At 42.6% G+C, this 19486-nt stretch overlaps 1 protein-coding gene across 3 annotated transcripts in view; it reads right to left on the reverse strand.

Moving 5' to 3' along the window:
* Positions 1-19486, reverse strand: part of LOC111954553 (serine/threonine-protein kinase PAK 6) — a 40483-nt gene that overhangs the window by 11680 nt on the left and 9317 nt on the right. For 2 of the 3 annotated variants that reach the window (XM_023974366.2, XM_023974367.2), the window contains exons 2-3: positions 16080-16213; positions 926-1165 (exon numbers count right to left, since the gene is read on the reverse strand). In XM_023974366.2, the coding sequence (XP_023830134.1) occupies positions 926-1129 (204 nt within the window). In that variant the 5' untranslated portion in view covers positions 1130-1165; positions 16080-16213. Of the gene's footprint in view, positions 1-925; positions 1166-16079; positions 16214-17573; positions 17604-19486 lie in introns of all 3 variants that reach the window. The other variant, XM_023974368.2, reaches the window with a different exon arrangement.

A 19486-nucleotide genomic window follows, 5' to 3' on the forward strand; every position in this document is an offset into this window, starting at 1 on the left:
TCTTTTTGTCACAGGATTAAATATGACCTAAAAGAGCAACATACTGACAGGGAGAATGTTGCCTCGGAAGAGTATCACAAAAAGTTGKCTCTTTAAGCGCTTTACCAAACACTTCCTCTAACTGTGTCTCTGTCTCTATTGTACTAACAAACAAATAAACCCGTCATTCAGTATTTCATATGCATGTCCTGGTGTCACTAAAACAGGTGTTTATTTTTACCAATGCTTTCATATACAGTACGTATAAAGACACACAGGTATTTATCTGAGTCCTGTATAATAAAGTATGTGCATGAAACACACTGAATACACAGAAGCATGCAGATATCATTATTGTTATTTACTTGAATTGGGTCAGGTGAAACTGAACATCAAATGCACAGTAGTTGACAACAGCAAATCCACTTCCGTACATTTAACTCTGAAGGTGTTAAATGTAACACTTTCAGTGCCCGTATTAGTTCCTCTGAATCCAGTGTTAAATTAACACTTTCGAGTGTTGAAAAAAGAACACTGCCTTTAGAGTTAATTTGTTAATGATAATAATAATGATGATAATGATAATAATAATAATGATGATAATAATACATATGATAATAATAATTATAATAATGATAATAATAATTATAATAATGATGATGGTAATGATAATAATAATGATAATACTGATGATAATAATAATGATAATAGATATGATAATAATAATGATTATAATAATAATAAAACTAATAATAATTATGATAATAATAATGACAAGAATGATAATGATGATGATAATGATACTGATAATGATAATAACGATAATGAAAATAATAATAATGATAATAATAATGATGATAATAATGATAATAATGATGATAATAATTATGACAATGCTAATAATAACAATGATAACAATGATAGGGCATGAGGCACCCCACTGTACCTTCTTGGGCCTGAGCTCCACATTGGTGATCCGGGACGGGTCCACCACCGGTTTTGGCCTCCTCAGGATGTCAATGACGCTCTGCCACTGGGGCGGCAGGCCCACGAAGCACCCCTGCACTGCGTCAAATGACGTGTGGACCCGATGCTCAAAGTTCTGTGGCGCCGAGATCTCCGGCCTCCGCTTCTTTTTCCGCCGGAACATGACGAGACAGCCGGTGAGGGGCGGGAAGRAGGAGGGCTGGGGAAAGCAAGGGGAACCCTGTTACCACAGGACGTCAACAGCTTCTCAGCCAAAGCCATGGTGGCAGTGTATCAAGAACACACACACACTGACACACAYGCACACTCTCTCTTTCGGTAGTGACACACTCAAGCAGACATGCAGGGGTCCAGGTAAGATACCCTCTGGTACGTTGCAGTCAATGTGAAAAGACRAGTGTCACAGGGTTGACGTTTTTCTCAACAAATTGCAGTCGATGGGAAAGATGAGTGTCACAGGGTTAATGCTTAAGTGAATACATTGCATTCAATGAGGTAAGATTAGAATCCCAATATGGACGCATAGACAAAGCAATCACAAAAATGACACTCTCCCTCCCTCCCTCTCCATCTMTTTCTCCCTCCTCTCTCTATATTTCTCTTTGTCGTCCCTCCTTCACCCTCTCCCGCTCTCTCTCCTTCCATTCTCTCTCTCTTTCTTTCCCCCTCCCTCTAATCTACGTATTTTTCTCTCTCTCTCCCACCTCGCTCGCCCTTCTCTCTCTCTCGCCCACCTCTTATTGGTATGGGAAACGTGTTTACATTGCCAAATCAAGTGAAATAGATAATAAACAAAAGTGAAATAAACAAGATTTTTTTTTACAGTAAACATTACACTCACAAAAGTTCCAAAAGAATAAAGACATTTCAAATGTCATATGATGTGCAAATAGTTAAAGTACAATAGCATTTTAGTTGTTGATTATTTTCAATGTTTCAAGTAATTMTCTTTTTRATTTCTCGTGATTTGGTTGGGTGGAATTGTGTTGGAACTGGGGTAGAACTGGGCTCTGTGGGGTCTGTTTGTGTTGGTGAACAGAGCCCCAGGACCAGCTTGTTAGAGGACTCTTCTCCAGGTTCATCTCTCTGTAGGTGATGGCTTTGTTATGACAGGTTTGTGAATCACGTCCTTTAAGGTGGTTGTAGAATTTAACGGCTCTTTTCTGGATTTTGATCATTAGCATGTATCGGCCTAATTCTCCTCTGCATGCATTATTTGGTGTTTTGCATTGTACACAGAGGATATTTTTGAAGAATTCTGCATGCAGAGACTCAATTTGGTATTTGTCCCATTCTGTGAATTCTTGGTTGGTGAGCGGACCCCAAACCTCACAACCAGAAAGGTAAATGGGTTCTATAACTGATTCAAGTAGCCAGATCCTAATTGGTATGTCGAATTGTATGTTCCTTTTGATGGCATAGAAGGCCCTTCTTGCCTTGTCTCTCAGATCACTCACAGCTTTGTGGAAGTTACCTGTGGCGCTGATGTTTAGGCCGAGGTATGTATAGTTTTTTTTGTGCTCTAGGGCAACGGTGTCTAGATAGAATTTATATTTGTGGTCCTGGCAACTGGACCTTTATTGGAACACCATTATTATTGTCTTACTGAGAATTACTGTCAGGGCCCAGGTCTGACACAATCTGTGCAGAAGATCTAGGTGATGTAGGCCTTCCTTGGTTGGGGACAGAAGCACCTGCTCATCAGCAAACAGCAGACATTTTAATTCAGATTCTAGTAGGATGAGGCTGGGTGCTGCAGACTGTTCCAGTGCCCTCGCCAATTCGTTGATATACTGTACAGTCGTGGCCAAAAGTTTTGAGAATGACACAAACATWAAATTYCACAAAGTTTGCTGCTTCAGTGTCTTTAGATATTTTTGTCAGATGTTACTATGGAATACTGAAGTATAATTACAAGCATTTCATAAGTGTCAAAGGCTTTTATTGACAATTACATGAAGTTGATGCAAAGACTCAATATTTGCAGTGTTGACCCTTCTTTTTCAAGACCTCTGCAATCCGCCCTGGCATGCTGTCAATTAACTTCTGGGCCACATCCTGACTGATGGCAGCCCATTCTTGCATAATCAATGGTTGGAGTTTGTCARAATTTGTGGGTTTTTGTTTGTCCACCCGCCTCTTGAGGATTGACCACAAGTTCTCAATGGGATTAAGGTCTGGGGAGTTTCCTGKCCATGGACCCAAAATATCGATGTTTTGTTCCCCGAGCCACTTAGTAATCCCTTTTGCCTTATTCCAAGGTGTTCCATCATGCTGGAAAAGGCATTGTTCGTCACCAAACTGTTCCAAAATGGTCTCAGGATGCTTTACTGTTGGCATGACACAAGACTGATGGTAGCGCTCACCTTGTCTTCTCCGGACAAGCTTTTTTCCAGATGCCCCAAACAATTGGAATGGGGATTCATCAGAGAAAATGACTTTACCCCAGTCCTCAGCAGTCCAAACCCTGTACCTTTTGCAGAATATCAGTCTGTCCCTGATATTTTTCCTGGAGAGAAGTGGCTTCTTTGCTGCCCTTCTTGACACCAGGCCATCCTCCAAAAGCCTTCGCCTCACTGTGCGTGCAGATGCACTCACACCTGCCTGCTGCCATTCCTGAACAAGCTCTGTACTGGTGGTGCMCCAGCTGAATCAACTTTAGACTTTTGATTTTCTGAATCAACTTCAACTGCAGGGCTGAAATGCAGTGGAAATGTTTTTGGGGGGATTCAGTTCATTTGCATGGCAAAGAGGGACTTTGTGATTAATTGCAATTCATCTGATCACTCTTCATAACATTCTGGAGTATATGCAAATTGCCATCATACAAACTGAAGCAGCAGACTTTGTGAAAATAAAATATTTGTGTCATTCTCAAAACATTTGGCCACRACTGCATATTTTGAAGAGGGTGGGGCTTAAGCTGCATCCCTGTCTCACCCCACGGCCCTGTGGAARGAAGTGTGTGTGTTTGGATTTTATAGTGTTGTATGTTTTTCCCCAACACCACTTTCCATCAATTTGTATAGCAGACCCTCATGCCAAATTGAGTCAAAAGTTTTTTTGAGTTCAACAGAGCATGAGAAGACTTTGCCTTTGTTTTGGTTTGTTTCTTTGTCAATTAGRGTGTGCAGGGTGAATACGTGGTCGGTCTGTTGTATGGTCATTTGGTAAAAAGCCAATTTGACATTTGCTCAGTGCATTGTTTTCACTGAGGAAATGTATGAGTCTGCTGTAAATGATAATGCAGATGATTTTCCCAAGGTTGCTGTTGACACATATCCCACGGTAGTTATTGGGGTCAAATTTGTCTCCCCTTTTGTTGATTGGGGTGATTAGTCCTTGGTTCCAAATATTGGGGAAGATGCCAGAGCTAAGGATGATGTTAAAAAGTTTAAGTATAGCCAATTGGAATTTGTGGTCTGTATATTCATTATCATTTCATTTAGGATACCATCAACTCCACAGGCCTTTTTGGGTTGGAGGGTTTGTATTTTGTCCTGTAGTTCATTCAATGTACCYGGAGAATCCAGTGGGTACTTGTAGTCTTTAATAGTTGATTCTAATATTTGTATGATCATGTAAATGTTTTTGCTGTTTGTTCTTTGTTAWAGGGCCAAAAAGATTGGAGAAGTGGTTTATCCATACATCTCCGTGTTGRATAGATAACCCTTCGTGTTGTTGTTTGTGAGTCTATGGATTCTTCAATTACATTGAGCTGATTTCTGATGTGCTGTTCCTTCTTTTTCTGTAATGTATTTCTGTATTGTTTTAGTGATTCACCATAGTGAAGGCTCAAGTCTTCTGGGTCTTTGGGTTTTGGTTGGATAGGTTTCTCAATTTATTTTTTAGGTTTTTGTATTCCTCATCAAACCATGTGTCATTGTTGTTCATACATTTATTTTTTAATTTTTTAGATTTGATAGGAAAGCTGAGAGGTCAAATATACTGGTTAGGTTTTCTACTGCCAAGTTTACACCTTCACTATTACAGTGAAACCTTTTGTTCAGGAAGTTTAGTTTTTTTGGTACGTTTCCACACTACTTTCCTTCCATATAGCATTTCTTAATATTATTCAGTTCCTTTGGCTTTGATGCCTCATGATTGAGTATTGCTCTGTTCAAGTAGACTGTGATTTTGCTGGGATTTTGTTCCTCTCTCTGTCTTTTGAGTGACATCGGTAGAACAGTTGAGGCTAGAAACAAAATTCACACGGGATCGTTCAACAGACGCTTCCGATGAATGCAAGCCTACATCTGACCATGTGAAATGAACTCTTCACAGAGAACAAGGCTTTTCTTCTATAGAAAAGCATTACCTACAGCCCTCACATAAGCATGAAGCCCCTGTTGACTGTGATTAAACTGTCCTTGCAGACAACAAATCATGACCATATAGGGATGCCCTGTATTTAGGTTCAGCTTCCTGTGGCAAACAGAAAGTGTCTTACTTCATCTTCAACATGGTATTTCATTCTTTCCCTGCAGTTACACAAAAACACTGTCTTCCATCCTCTGTAGAACGGWCATTTCTGTAGAACGTACAGACTTGAAAGGGGACCGTTAAAGAGTGTCCCCAGTAGGCTGTACATTGAATTTCAGCTTCCTGCGATTACAGGAAGTGACTTAATTGGGGGTCATAGGGGTCACATATTTGACATATTTGTGATTGGGGGACTGTCATGACTCTTGGCATATAAAATGTAAATTCAATCGACCCAAAAGCCTTTTTGACAGGCAGACAGACAGACAGATTCAAGTTTCAAGTCAATCTAAAAAAAATGTGACCAATATCCTCTTCAGAATTCATAAAAAGGATCTTAGTTTCTAGAACTGCAAGACCCTTGTGTCCAATACACTGCCTGTCTGCAGGCAGGGGGGGCAGGGGGGAGGGGGAGGGAGGAGGAGGGAGATAAAGAAGGGGAGAGTGAGGGAAGGGGAGAGAGAGGACAGAGAGAGAGAGAGAGGAGGGAGAGAGAGAGATGAGGTCGAGGGAGGGTAAGAAGGAGAGAGAGAGAATAGGGGGGAGAGTTGGGGGGGGGGRGGGAGTACTGCCTGTCTGCCAAATCAAAAATCTAATCAAATGTATTTTTCACATGTGCCGAATAGGACAGGTGTAGACTTTCTCTTGAAAAAGCCAAACCTTGACCCAGAAAATATAAAAAACTAATCGGCCTATATCGAATCTCCCATTCCTCTCATTTTTTTGGGAAAAAGCTGTTGCACAGCAACTCACTGCCTTCCTGAAGACAAACAATGTATACGAAATGCTTCAGTCTGGTTTTAGACCCCGTCATAGCACTGAGACTGCACTTGTGAAGGTGGTAAATGACATTTTAATGGTTCAGACCGAGGCTCTGCATCTGTCCTCGTGCTCCTAGACCTTAGTGCTGCTTTTGATACCATCGATCACCACATTCTTTTGGAGAGATTGGAAACCCAAATTGGTCTACACGGACAAGTTCTGGCCTGGTTTAGATCTTATCTGTCGGAAAGATATCAGTTTGTCTGTGTGGATGGTTTGTCCTCTGACAAATCAACTGTAAATTTCGGTCTTTTAGGACAACTATTGTTTTCACTATATATTCTACCTCTTGGTGATGTCATTCGAAAACATAATGTTAACTTTCACTGCTATGCGGATGACACACAGCTGTACATTTCGATGAAACATGGTGAAGCCCCAAAATTGCCCTCGCTGGAAACCTGTGTTTCAGACATAAGGAAGTGGATGGCTGCAAACGTTCTACTTTTAAATTCGGACAAAACAGAGATGCTTGTTCTAGGTCCCAAGAAACAAAGAGATCTTCTGTTGAATCTGACAATTAATCTTGATGGTTGTACAGTCGTCTCAAATAAAACTGTGAAGGACCTCGGCGTTACTCTGGACCCTGATCTCTCTTTTGACRAACATATCAAGACTGTTTCATGGACAGCTTTTTTCCATCTACGTAACATTGAAAAAATCAAAAATGTTCTGTCCAAAAAGGATGCAGAAAAATTAATCCATGCTTTTGTCACTTCTAGGTTAGACTACTGTAATGCTCTACTTTCCGGCTACCCATATAAAGCACTAAATAAACTTCAGTTAGTGCTAAATACGGCTGCTAGAATCCTGACTAGAACCAAAACATTTGATCATATTACTCCAGTGCTAGCCTCCCTACACTGGCTTCCTGTTAAGGCAAGGGCTGATTTCAAAGTTTTACTGCTAACCACAAAGCATTACATGGTCTTGCTCCTACCTATCTTTCCGATTTGGTCCTGCCGTACATACCTACACGTACGCTATGGTCACAAGACGCAGGCCTCCTAATTGTCCCTAGAATTTCTAAGCAAACAGCTGGAGGCAGGGCTTTCTCCTATAGAGCTCAATTTTTATGGAATGATCTGCCTACCCATGTGAGAGACGCAGACTCGGTCTTAACCTTTAAGTCTTTATTGAAGACTCATCTCTTCAGTAGGTCCTATGATTGAGTGTAGTCTGGCCCAGGAGTGTGAAGGTGAACGGAAAGGCACTGGAGCAACGAACCGCCTTTGCAGTCTCTGCCTGGCAGGTTCCCCTCTCTCCACTGAGATTCTCTGCCTCTAACCGTATTACAGGGGCTGAGTCACTGGCCTACTGGTGCTCTTCCATGCCGTCCCTAGGAGGAGTGMGTCACTTGAGTGGGTTGAGTCGCTGACGTGGTCTTCCTGTCTGGGTTGGCCGTGGCGGAGATCTTTGTGGGCTATACKCGGCCTTGTCTCAGGATGGTAAGTTGGTGGTTGAAGATATCCCTCTAGTGGTGTGGGGGCTGTGCTTTGGCAAAGTGGGTGGTGTTATATCCTGCCTGTTTGGCCCTGTCCGGGGGTATCATCGGATGGGGCCATAGTGTCTCATGACCCCCCCTGTCTCAGCCTCCAGTATTTATGCTGCAGTAGTTTATGTGTCGGGGTGCTAGGGTTAATCTGTTATATCTGGAGTATTTCTCCTGTCTTATCCAGTGTCCTGTGTGAATTTAAGTATGCTCTCTCTAATTCTCTCTTTCTCTGATTCTTTCTCTCTCAGAGGACCTGAGCCCTAGGACCATGCCACAGGACTACCTGGCATGATGACTCCTTGCTGTCCCCAGTCAACCTGGCCGTGCTGCTGCTCCAGTTTCAACTGTTCTGCCTGCGGCTATGGAACCCTGACCTGTTCACCGGACGTGCTACCTGTCCCAGACCTGCTGTTTTCAACTCTCTAGAGACAGCAGGAGCAGTAGAGATATTCTCAATGATCGGCTATGAAAAGCCAACTGACATTCACTCCTGAGGTGCTGACCTGTTGCACCCTCGACAACTACTGTGATTATTATTATTTGACCATGCAGGTCATTTATGAACATTTGAACATCTTTGCCATGTTCTGTTATAGTCTCCACCCGGCACAGYCAGAAGAGGACTGGCCACCCCTCATAGCCTGGTTCCTCTCTAGGTTTCTTCCTAGGTTTTGGCCTTTCTAGGGAGTTTTTCCTAGTCACCGTGCTCCTATACCTGCATTGCTTGGTGTTTTGGGTTTTAGGCTGGGTTTCTGTACAGCACTTTGAGATATCAGATGATAAGAAGGGCTATATAAATAAATTTGATTTGATTTACAGGGAAATGCTTACTTAGGAGCCCTATCCAAACAATGCAGAGTTAAAAAGTAAGAAATATTTGCCCAAAACATGTTAAGGAAATAGTAACACAATAAAATAACAATAATGAGGCTATATACAAGGAGTAGCAGTACTGAGTCAATATGCAGGGGTACAAGGCAGTTGAGGTAATTGATATATGTTCATGTAGGTAGGGGTAAAAGTGACTAGGTAATCAGGGTAGATAAGAAACAGAGTAGGAGTGTGAAAGGTGTCTGTGTCTGTGTGTGTGTGTAGCGTCAATATGTGTGTGTGTTTTGTGTGTATGAGTGTATGTGTGCCTGTCTGCCTGTCTGTCCGTTTGTCAGTGGGAGAGAGAAGGCGAGAGAGATGAGTAGAGGGGGAGGCAGGGAAAGGAGGGAGAGAGGAGGGGAGGGTGCGGGAGCGGGTGAAGCAGGGATGTGGGAGTGAGGAGGGGGAGAGAGAGAAGGGGGTGAGGGACAGGGAGGGAGGGGAGAGAGAGTCAACAGACAGACAGAGGTAGGGAAATAAGGAGGGATAGAGATTGGAGGGGGGGAGATGAAGAAGGGGAGAGTGAGGGAAGGGGAGAGAGAGAGATGAGGTTGAGGGAGGGTAAGAAGGAGGGAGAGAGAATAGGGGGGAGTTAGGGAGGGGGAGAGAGGGGAGGGAGTAAAAGAAGGGGGAGGGAGAGAGAAGAGAATAAGGGGGGATGAAGAGGAGGTAGATAGTGAGAGAGACATGAGATAAACAGTGCTACAGATGGCTATATCGGTCCATTGAAACACTGCTAGTAAAGGCTCAGTAAAATACCTTTGTGATAAAAACATAAATACATAACATTACATTTAAAAAAATATATATATATTCACATTTTTCAGGGGGTGCTGCAGCACATCGTTTTCTCCCTCGCTCTGTCGGGCCACACCTCCCCTTGTTAATTAGATTTTTTTTTTGATGCTATACAGTGTTTGTTTACATTTACTTTGTTTAAGCTTGTAAAACAAGCTTAAATGTTGGGTTCTTCCATACTGTAGTTCAAAAATGTATGTAGCCACTGCAGATTGCCCCTTTAATGATTAGGAGGGAAAATATAAACTGACCTTAGATCAGCTTATAGGGTCAACTTCCCTACTCTATCTCCTTCAGTTAGCACAACGATAATGGTCCCATTACTACACTACATAGTCAGTCACCCACCACAGCATTACTACACATGCTATTGTTAGCTGTCTGTCACTTTCTGCACTAACAAGCACTGCTAGGACGGGCACCTGAGCGTGATTGTTCTGTTAGGGTTTCAAGGCCGTTTTCCCCAGACCCAGATTAAGCTGGTTCCTGGAATAAAAAGCACTTCCATAGGATATTCTCCATTGAGTGTGTTTTTTAGCCCAGGAGTTAGGGTTTAAAATGATTTCAGCATCAATGACACAATAGGCGACGTGTCATAACCTAGAAAAAAACGGATCGGAAGACGCTGCGCTGTCTTACCCAGTGGAGATGGATTTATCTCCAGAGAGTACAGAGAGGATGTGCATTTGGTAGTTGTTTACTGCTTCTTCAAATGACAGACATGACTTTAAGCACTTCCAGGAAGCCTTTAAGGTTTTGACCACGTGTGTATGCACAAGGGTGAGCTTGCATGTGCATGCACGCAGGACTAGTCAATGGTATGTCCTGTAACCACAGGCCCTACTTTCTTGGCTATGTTTTTCTGAAACGCTTGTGTAACAAACTACGATAAGCCTCTTTGAAACTTACATGTCCTACTTCACATCTAAAAACAAACTATCAACAGTTTTTCACTAAATGTTGAAAAGGCTCTGAAACCACGATCAAACTAAATAATTTCTACGTCATATTATATGACAGGTAGTTCCGGCCCTGGCTGCTCCACTTCTCAATAAATAATGATACAAATCCCTGGATTACGAAATGTAACATAAATATCTTCCTTTTCAAAAGGACGGAAACAGTAAGATGATATGGTAACATTATGTGTTACATAACAAAACCTTTTTGAAGATGTTTAGTGTACAGTAGACAGACATAAGATCCGCCCATCAGGGGTGTATTCATTAGAAACTAAACGGAAGCAAACAGCTGAAATGGAAATAAGAAACACTAGTTTTTCTGTTGCAAAAAGTTTTTGCTACTGTGAGCTCTTAATGAATACACTCCAGATCTACAGTGATCATTCATGTGACATGAATTATCACGATTATTAGCATATCTGACATTACCCAGATGCCGATTTGCTGTTATATCTGATTCATCACTGTGAATCCAAAACAATATTTCACTGTCACTTTTCCTTTCTATGTCCAGCTTGGCAATGCATAACTTCACCTCCACTGAAAAAAGCAACCAAAACTGCTACCAGTGTTGTACTCTCTGTAAGTACCAGAATTTACCATTTGCCAATCCACATAGACAAATATCATGTAGATACCTGTAGAAACATGACAAAAAATATATACTTTAGAAAGAAAATGTATCCATGTGAAAGACACAGACTTTATTGAAGACTCATGTCTTCAGTAGGTCCTATGATTGAGTGTAGTCTGGCCCAGGRGTGTGAAGGTGAACGGAAAGGCACTGGAGCGATGAACCGCCCTTGCTATCTCTGCCTGGCCGGTTCCCCTCTCTCCACAGGGATTCTCTGTCTCGGACTCTATTTCGTGGGCTGAGTCACTGGCTTACTGGTGCTCTTCCATGCCGTCCCTAGGGAGGGGTGTGTCACTTGAGTGGGTTGAGTCACTGACGTGATCTTCCTGTCCGGGTTGGCGCCCCCTCGGGTTAGTGCCGTGGGGGAGATCTTCGTGGGCTATACTCAGCCTTGTCTCAGGGTAGTAAGTTGCTGGTTTGCGGAGTTGGCCCAGTCCGGGGGTATCGTTGGACGGGGCCAGTGTCTCCCGACTCCTCCTGTCTCAGCCTCCAGTTTCTATGCTGCAATAGTTTGTGCCGGTGGGCTAGGGTCAGTCTGTTATATCTGGAGTAATTATCCTGTCATATCTGGTGTCCTGTGTGAATTTAAGGATGCTCCCTCTAATTCTCTCTCTCTCCCGGAGGACCTGAGCCCTGGGACCATGCCACAAGACTACCTGGCCTGATGACTCCTTGCTGTCCCAAGTCCACCTGGTCATGCTGCTGCTCCAATTTTAGCTGTTCTGCCAGCGGTTTTAGAACCCTGACCTGTTCACCGGACATGCTACCTTGTCCCGGACCTGCTGTTTTCGACTCTCTCTCTACCATGCCTGCGGTCTCTAACTCTGAATGCCTTTCTAGGGAGTTTTTCCTAGCCACCGTGCTTCTACATCTGCATTACTTGCTGTTTGGGATTTTAGGCTGGGTTTCTGTATAGCACTTTGTGACATCGGCTCATGTAAAAAGGGCTTCATAAATACATTTGATTGATTGATTGATCATTGGGGCATTGTTACTTCCCCAAATGACGGTGTGATAATGGCTCTGGAGGGGATGGCTGACGTTTTACAGGCTCCTAACCAGCTGTGCTATTTATTTATTATTTTCGCATTGTTTGTAGCTCATTTTGTACATAATGTTGCTGCTACTGTTTCTTGTGACCGAAAAGAGCTTCTGGACATCAGAACAGCGATTACTCACCTCGAATAGATAGAGCTGGCTGGCTTCTCCATGCATCGGCAGGACAGAGCAGCTACTTCTGAGAAGACGAGGGGCGGAGGTGTATGTCTATTTGTCAATAACTGCTGGTGCACAATGTCTAATATTAAAGAAGTCTCGAGGTATTGCTCGCCTGAGGTAGAATACCTCATGATAAGCTGTAGACCACACTATCTACCAAGAGAGTTCATATCTATATTATTCATAGCCATCTATTTCCCCCAAAACCGATGCTGGCACTAAGACCGCACTCAACGAGCTGTATAAGGCCATAAGCAAACAAGAAAATGTCACATGTGCAACCAGAGGAGAAAAAAACCTCTAGACCACCTTTACTCCACACACAGAGACACATACAAAGCTCTCCCTCGCCCTCCATTTGGCAAATCTGACCATAATTCTATCCTCCTGATTCCTGCTTACAAGCAAAACTAAAGCAAGAAGTACCAGTGACTCGCTCAATACGGAAGTGGTCAGATGACGCGGATGCTACGCTTCAGGACTGTTTTGCTAGCACAGACTGGAATATGTTCCCGGATTCATCCAATGGCATTGAGGAGTATAACACCTCAGTCACCGGCTTCATCAATAAGTGCATAGACACGGATTACAGGCAACATTCACACTGAGCGAAAGGCTAGAGCTGCTGCTTTCAAGGAGCGGGACACTAATTCGGACGCTTATAAGAAATCCCGCTATGCCCTCAGACAAACCATCAAACAGGCAAAGCGTCTATACAGGACTAAGATTAAATCCTACTACACCGGCTCTGATGCTCATCAGATGTGGCAGGGCTTGAAAACTATTACAGACTGCAAAAGGGAAACACAGCTGCCCAGAGCTGCCCAGTGACGCGAGCCAACCAGACGAGCTAAATGCCTTTTATTCTCGTTTCGAGGCGAGCAACACTGAAGCATGCATGAGAGCCCCAGTTGTTCCGTACGACTGTGTGATCACGCTCTCTGTAGCCGATGTGAGCAAAACCTTTAAACAGGTCAACATTCCCAAAGCGGCCTCCCGTCGCAGTGGTAGCTGTGCCACTAGAGATCCTGGTTCTAGTCCAGGCTGTGTCGTAGCCGGCCGCGACCGGGAGACCCATTGGGCGGCGCACAATTGGCCCATCGCTGTCCGGATTACGGGAGGGTTTGGCCGGCAGGCATGATCTTCTCCCATCGCGTACTAGCGGCTCCTGTGGTGGGCCGGGCGCAATGCACGCTGACACGGTCGCCAGGTGTATGGTGTTTCCTCCGACACATTGGTGCGGCTGGCTTCCGGGTTAAGCGGGCATTGTGTCAAGAAGCAGTGCGGCTTGGTTGTGTTTCAGAGGACGCACGGCTCTCGACCTTCGCCTCTCCCTAGTTCGTTTGGGAGTTGCAGCGATGGGACAAGACTGTACCAATTGGATACCATGAAATTGGGGAGAAAAAGGGGTATTTAAATCTGAAAACATTTATAATATTAAAAAATATATATAAAAATAATAAACATTCACAGGGTCGCAGGGCCAGACGGATTACATGCTTGGACAAACTGGCAAGTGTCTTTACTGACATTTTCAACCTGTCCCTGACCGAGTCTATAATACCTATATGACTCAAACAGGCCAGATCCTCAATAGGTTCTACAGCTGCACCATCGAGAGCATCCTGACCAGTTGCATCACTGCCTGGTATGGCAACTGCTCAACATCTGACCGTAAGGCGCTACAGAGGGTAGTGCGAACAGCCCAGTACATCACTGGGGCCAAGCTTCCTGACATCCAGGACCTCTATACCAGGTGGTGTCAGAGGAAGGCCCAAACAATTGTCAATTACTCCAGTCAACCAAGTCATAGACTGTTCTCTCTGCTACCACACGGCAAGCATTACGGGAGCTCCAAGTCTAGGACCAAAAGGCTCCTTAACAGCTTCTACTCCCAAGCCATAAGACTGCTGAACAATTAATCAAATGGCCACCCAAACTATTTTAAATTGACCCCCCACTTTTGTTTTTACACTGCTGCTACCCGCTGTTCATTATCTATGCATAGTCACTTTAAAATTACCAAAACTAACCTGTACCCCTGTACATTGACTCGGTACTGGTACCCCCTGTATATTGTTAGGTAATTTTCTTGTTACTTAAAAAAAAATATATATATATTTTTTACTTTAGTTTATTTAGTAAATATTTTCTTAGCTCTATTTCTTGAACTGCATTTTGGTTAAGGGCTTGTAAGTAGGCATTTCACGGTAAGGTCTACACCTGTTGTAACGGTCGTCTTGTGGTGAGAGATTGGACCAAGGCGCAGCGTTGTGATAGGACATAGTAATTTATTWAACAAAACCGAAAACACGAAGAACACTTGAATTGATACAAAACAACAAACGACGTAGACTGACCTGAACATAAGAACTTACATAAAACCGAAGAACGCATGAAACAGGAACAGACTACAACAAACGAACGAAAACACGAAACAGTCCCGTGTGGTGCATACAGACACAGACACAGGAAACAACCACCCACAACAAACAATGTGAAACCACCTACCTTAATATGGTTCTCAATCAGAGGAGATGAAAACCACCTGCCTCTAATTGAGAACCATATCAGGTCACCCATTAACCAACATAGAAACACATAACATAGAATGCCCACCCACACTCACGCCCTGACCGACTAACACATACAAAAACAACAGAAAACAGGTCAGGAACGTGACACCTGTATTCGACGCATGTGATAAATACAATTTGATTTGACAAAAGGAAGGGATGTAGTTTGCTCCCTGCACCTGATAATAGCAGACAAGAATGGCATTTATAAATGCCAAAATGTGACACTTTGATCAACTGTTCAAGGCCCACAATGTCATCACTCTGCCTAGGGCTAGAATGGTCACCCCACCCCTCTTTTGTTGTTTAGTGGTACAGTCCATGAGTTAGAAGTGCTGGTTGGTGTGTCTCCAAGTCCAGGTAGGGTTGGCAGATGCAACATAAAGTCTCACTAAAGTAGGTAAGTCAATATTTACCTAAGGTCGGAAAGTAAACTAAGAGAGCTGTCCCGAGAAGTGGGATATTGAAATGACACATTCACTCTGAGCTAAACGGTTGTATCAATCTCACTTACTGCACTGTACTGAATGTACAGAAGAGTTTACATTTTGAACGTAGGTCAGGCTTACAGTTACAATAACTAAACATGGTTAACAAAACATTTATTATTAGATTTTTTTGTCATGGTTCAGTCATGCCACTGAACCAGGAGTTTATTCTAATAGTATGTCAGTACTCCTACCAACATGAATCTTTCTCTAAACTGGCCATACTGCACTAATGTCCTTTCACTCAGCCCTCTCTTAGTTGCTTCTCATTAAAGTACACTATTTACAAGATCAGAGGGGTCGTCACGGTAATATGTTATGACATTATACATAACTGCTTCTGCTACCCTCATGAGCAAAGTGTTCCGAATAAAAGTTCTGTGCGGGACATCAGAGCATGAAACTGATCAGGGTTGGCAACATTTCAAGTAAATTCAGGATATTAATTAAAAGGGGAGGTTCATTCATTTATCTCCAATGATGGAATGTTCAATTCTTGAATTGAGATGAATGGCTAAACTTTATTTGAAGGCTACCGACATAAGGACTTCATAGCACAAATACTTATTTTATCATGTACTCATTCTCCATGTCGCATAAAAAAATATATTGATTATAATGTACAGTTTCCATATCTGGTGTCAAACATCACATAATAAACAGATTAGCCACAGATCTCAGGACATGCTGTAGTTTAGGTATAAACATTGTCAAGAAACAAGAGTCCTCTGGAGGCTAGAGAAGAGAGGAAGCTGTGTTGAGCCTTACCTGTCTTTACCGTGGTCTTGCGTCTTCTGCCTCTCTTAGTTCCTTTTTAATCCCGGGCGAGCGAGGGCTTTATGTCCACCGTCTGTCTGTCCGTCTACCCTTAACCCACCACTGGGGTCTTAATGATTCTCGACCTGGAAGGGAAAGAAATGTTAGATAAAATGAATGTTATTTACTTTCCCTCTCCCTCTCTTTATTTCCCTCCTACTGTTTGATCTGCGGGTGTGGTGGAGGATACAGAGAGACAAGAAATTAGATCTAGACTAGTGTCGCTCATCTGCCGCTACGGAGGATCTCGTCCACTCCTCTAACTGGCTTGTTCCAGAGTGTAGATAGTGGAGGCTAATGGATAGTAATGTGTCTTGGGATCCCTGTTCAAGTCGATTTATTACACTTTATTTATCCCCAAGGGCCAATTATTTCTGGGATTTAACAGGCATGGCATGCGGACAACACATGACAACAGGATAAATACATCTCCTACACCATATGCCATACTGTACGTTGCATGAACAATATGTTGACTATTTCATTGTTATTAGAACGATGTGCAATTATGAGTATTCAGGACATGTATTTCAAAGTGCATACAGCAAAAACACATCTGTTTATCCAAGCAGCCATGGTATAAGTCCCAAATTCAGTAGTGTAAAGTACTTAAGTAGTACTTTAAAGTATTTTTACTTAAGTAATATTTTGTGGGGTACCTGTACTTTACCTATTTATATTTTTGACTACTTTTACTTTTACTTCACTACATTCCTAAAGAAAATAATGTGCTTTTTACTCCTTACATTTTTCCTGACACCCAAAAGTGCTTACATTTTGAATGCTTAGCAGGACAGGTAAATGGTACAATTCACACACTTATCAAGAGAATATCCCTGGTCATCCCCACTGCTTCTGATCTGGCGGACTCGCTAAACACAAATGCTTTGTTTGTAATTTATGTCTGAGTGTCGGAGTGTGCCCCTGGCTATCCTTATATTTTAAATTAAAATTAAAATTGTGCCACCTGGTTTGCTTAATATAAGCAATTTTAAATGATTTATACTTTTTACTTTTGATAAGTAAGTATATTTTTGCAATTACATTTACTTTTGATACTTAAGTACATTTTAAACCAAAACGTTTTAGACTTTTACTCAAGTAATATTTTACTGGGTGACTTTTAACTTTTCTATTAATGAATCTTGTGACTATACTCAAGTATGACAATTTAGTACTTTCCCCACCACTGCCCAAATTACACCATATTCCCTACAAAGTGCACTACTTTTAATCAGAGCCCTATGGGCCCGAATCAAAAGTAGTGGAATACATAGGGAATACAATTCTATTTGGTATGCGCTCATGGTGAGTCATTGTCACACTGTAGAAGATAAGACTTATTGGGCCAATATCTCATCATGTAGACAAATACAGATAGTACAGGAAGTACACTTCAGCGGATGAAACCAAACACAAAAATAAATGAATTGACCATAAACCTACAGGGTAGATGATCCTGGAGACAGACTGGAGCTGGCAGGATGCAGTGCACACACACCAACGAGAGGAAAGCAGGAGAGAGAGAGAGAGAGAGAGAGAGAGAGAGGAGGTGGTAAGGGGAATGTGTCAGCTATTTCATGATTCCAGTTATGATGCACGGTTCAGAGTTGTTGTTGTCATGACAACTCCTTCAAAAGAGTAAAACAGCAAATAATTCCAGTTTCAGATAATGAATAGGCTAAATATTTCACAGCTAAGAATGTGTCTCTACAGCAGAGCTCTGGATTGGGATGAAAGCTAGTTCCTGTGACATGACAACATACAGTGAGCAAGGTGCTCCTGGGATGGTTGTAGACGTTTTGAGTAATGTCTCCACTCACTGGTGGGGTGGGGGGGATGATACCTTTCCTGGTGAAATGCCCATCCAGTTATTTTGGTTGGAGGATACCAGGGTAGTATTCATTAGGGCACACACCTTAGACAAACGTCTTGCAACAGGAAAATGAAAACTTACTGGACAAGTACAGGTAGTCCCTCCCTGTTAAGTGGGTTTTCTTCTGTTTGGTGCTTAATGAACATGACCCAGGTGTTCCACAGACCAAACAGGTTCAAGGGGATCTGGGACATCTCTTGGTCTTTGTGTTCATGTCACAGTCACTAATCTAAGTCAGGGTTTCCCAAACTCAGTCCTAAGTTGATTATTTGAATTAGCTGTGTAATGCTAAGGCAAAAACCAAAACATGCACCTAGGGGGTGCAAACTAAGATGGAGTCTGAGACCGAGTTTGAGTCTGCTTCTAACTATTCATGTAGGAAATGACTTCATAGTGACTCGCATACCTTGTAGTATTATTTCTACAAGAGGAAAGGACCCCCCCCCCCCACCATGTCATTAGCTATGAACTAGTAATAATATCTCAAGCTATTAACATACCTCTTAAATTATATCATCATTACCATCAACAATCAGGTCTGGCAAACAGCTTAACGGAAATGTAGCATCCAGAGTGCGCAATTTTAAAGGTTAAAAGTTATTTAATTTTTTTTTACTTTTACTCCTTTTTCTCCCCAATATCATAATTGGTGGTTACAGTCTTGTCCAATCGCTGCAAATCCCTTACGGACTCGGGAGAGGCGAAGGTCGAGAGCCATGTGTCCTCCGAAACACGACCCTGACAAGCCGCACTGCTTCTTGACACACTGCTCGCTTAACCCGGAAGCCAGCCGCACCAATGTGTCGGAGGAAACGCCATCCAGCTGGCGACCAAAGTCAGCTTGCTGGCGCACGGCCCGCCACAAGGAGTCCCTAGAGCGCACTGGGACAAGTAAATCCCAGCCAACCACATCCTAACCTGGACGATGCTGGGCCAATTGTGCGCCACTTCATGGGTCTCCTGGTCACGGCCGGCTGTGACACAGCCCGGGATCAAACTCGGGTCTGTACTGACGTTTAAAGGTTAAAGTTGTTAACTTTTTTTTTTTAATACTGGGGTGACTTTATCCACATCCAATAATTTCATTTTCAAAACAAAATCAAACTTGTGTCTCGTACCACGAGAAACACGCCTTGTTCCGTTCCCACACACATTGCTAATAGTGTCAGTCTGAGCATTTAGATACAGTACATACATTAACTGTAGTCAAGATCTCGGCCTACTGTTCTCATGGTTTTGTTGTTAACATAAGCCTTACGGCAAGTCTGAGATAGGCCACCTGTTGTTCCTCTGTCATGTCCTTGTCACAACTGACAGAGTCATGTTAACCATACAGAAAACCTAAGTAGCTTTTAATTTGAACTTTTATTTTAAATAGTTTTATCTTTTCCCCTCTCTCTTTTTTTGCTGTACAGTGTCCTGGGTGTTTTGAATGGTGCTTAAAAAAATTATTATACATTATTATTATCATTGAAACCCATCA

Source organism: Salvelinus sp. IW2-2015, linkage group LG28, assembly GCF_002910315.2.
Source record: "Salvelinus sp. IW2-2015 linkage group LG28, ASM291031v2, whole genome shotgun sequence".
In the NCBI taxonomy this organism is placed as follows: domain Eukaryota; kingdom Metazoa; phylum Chordata; class Actinopteri; order Salmoniformes; family Salmonidae; genus Salvelinus; species Salvelinus sp. IW2-2015.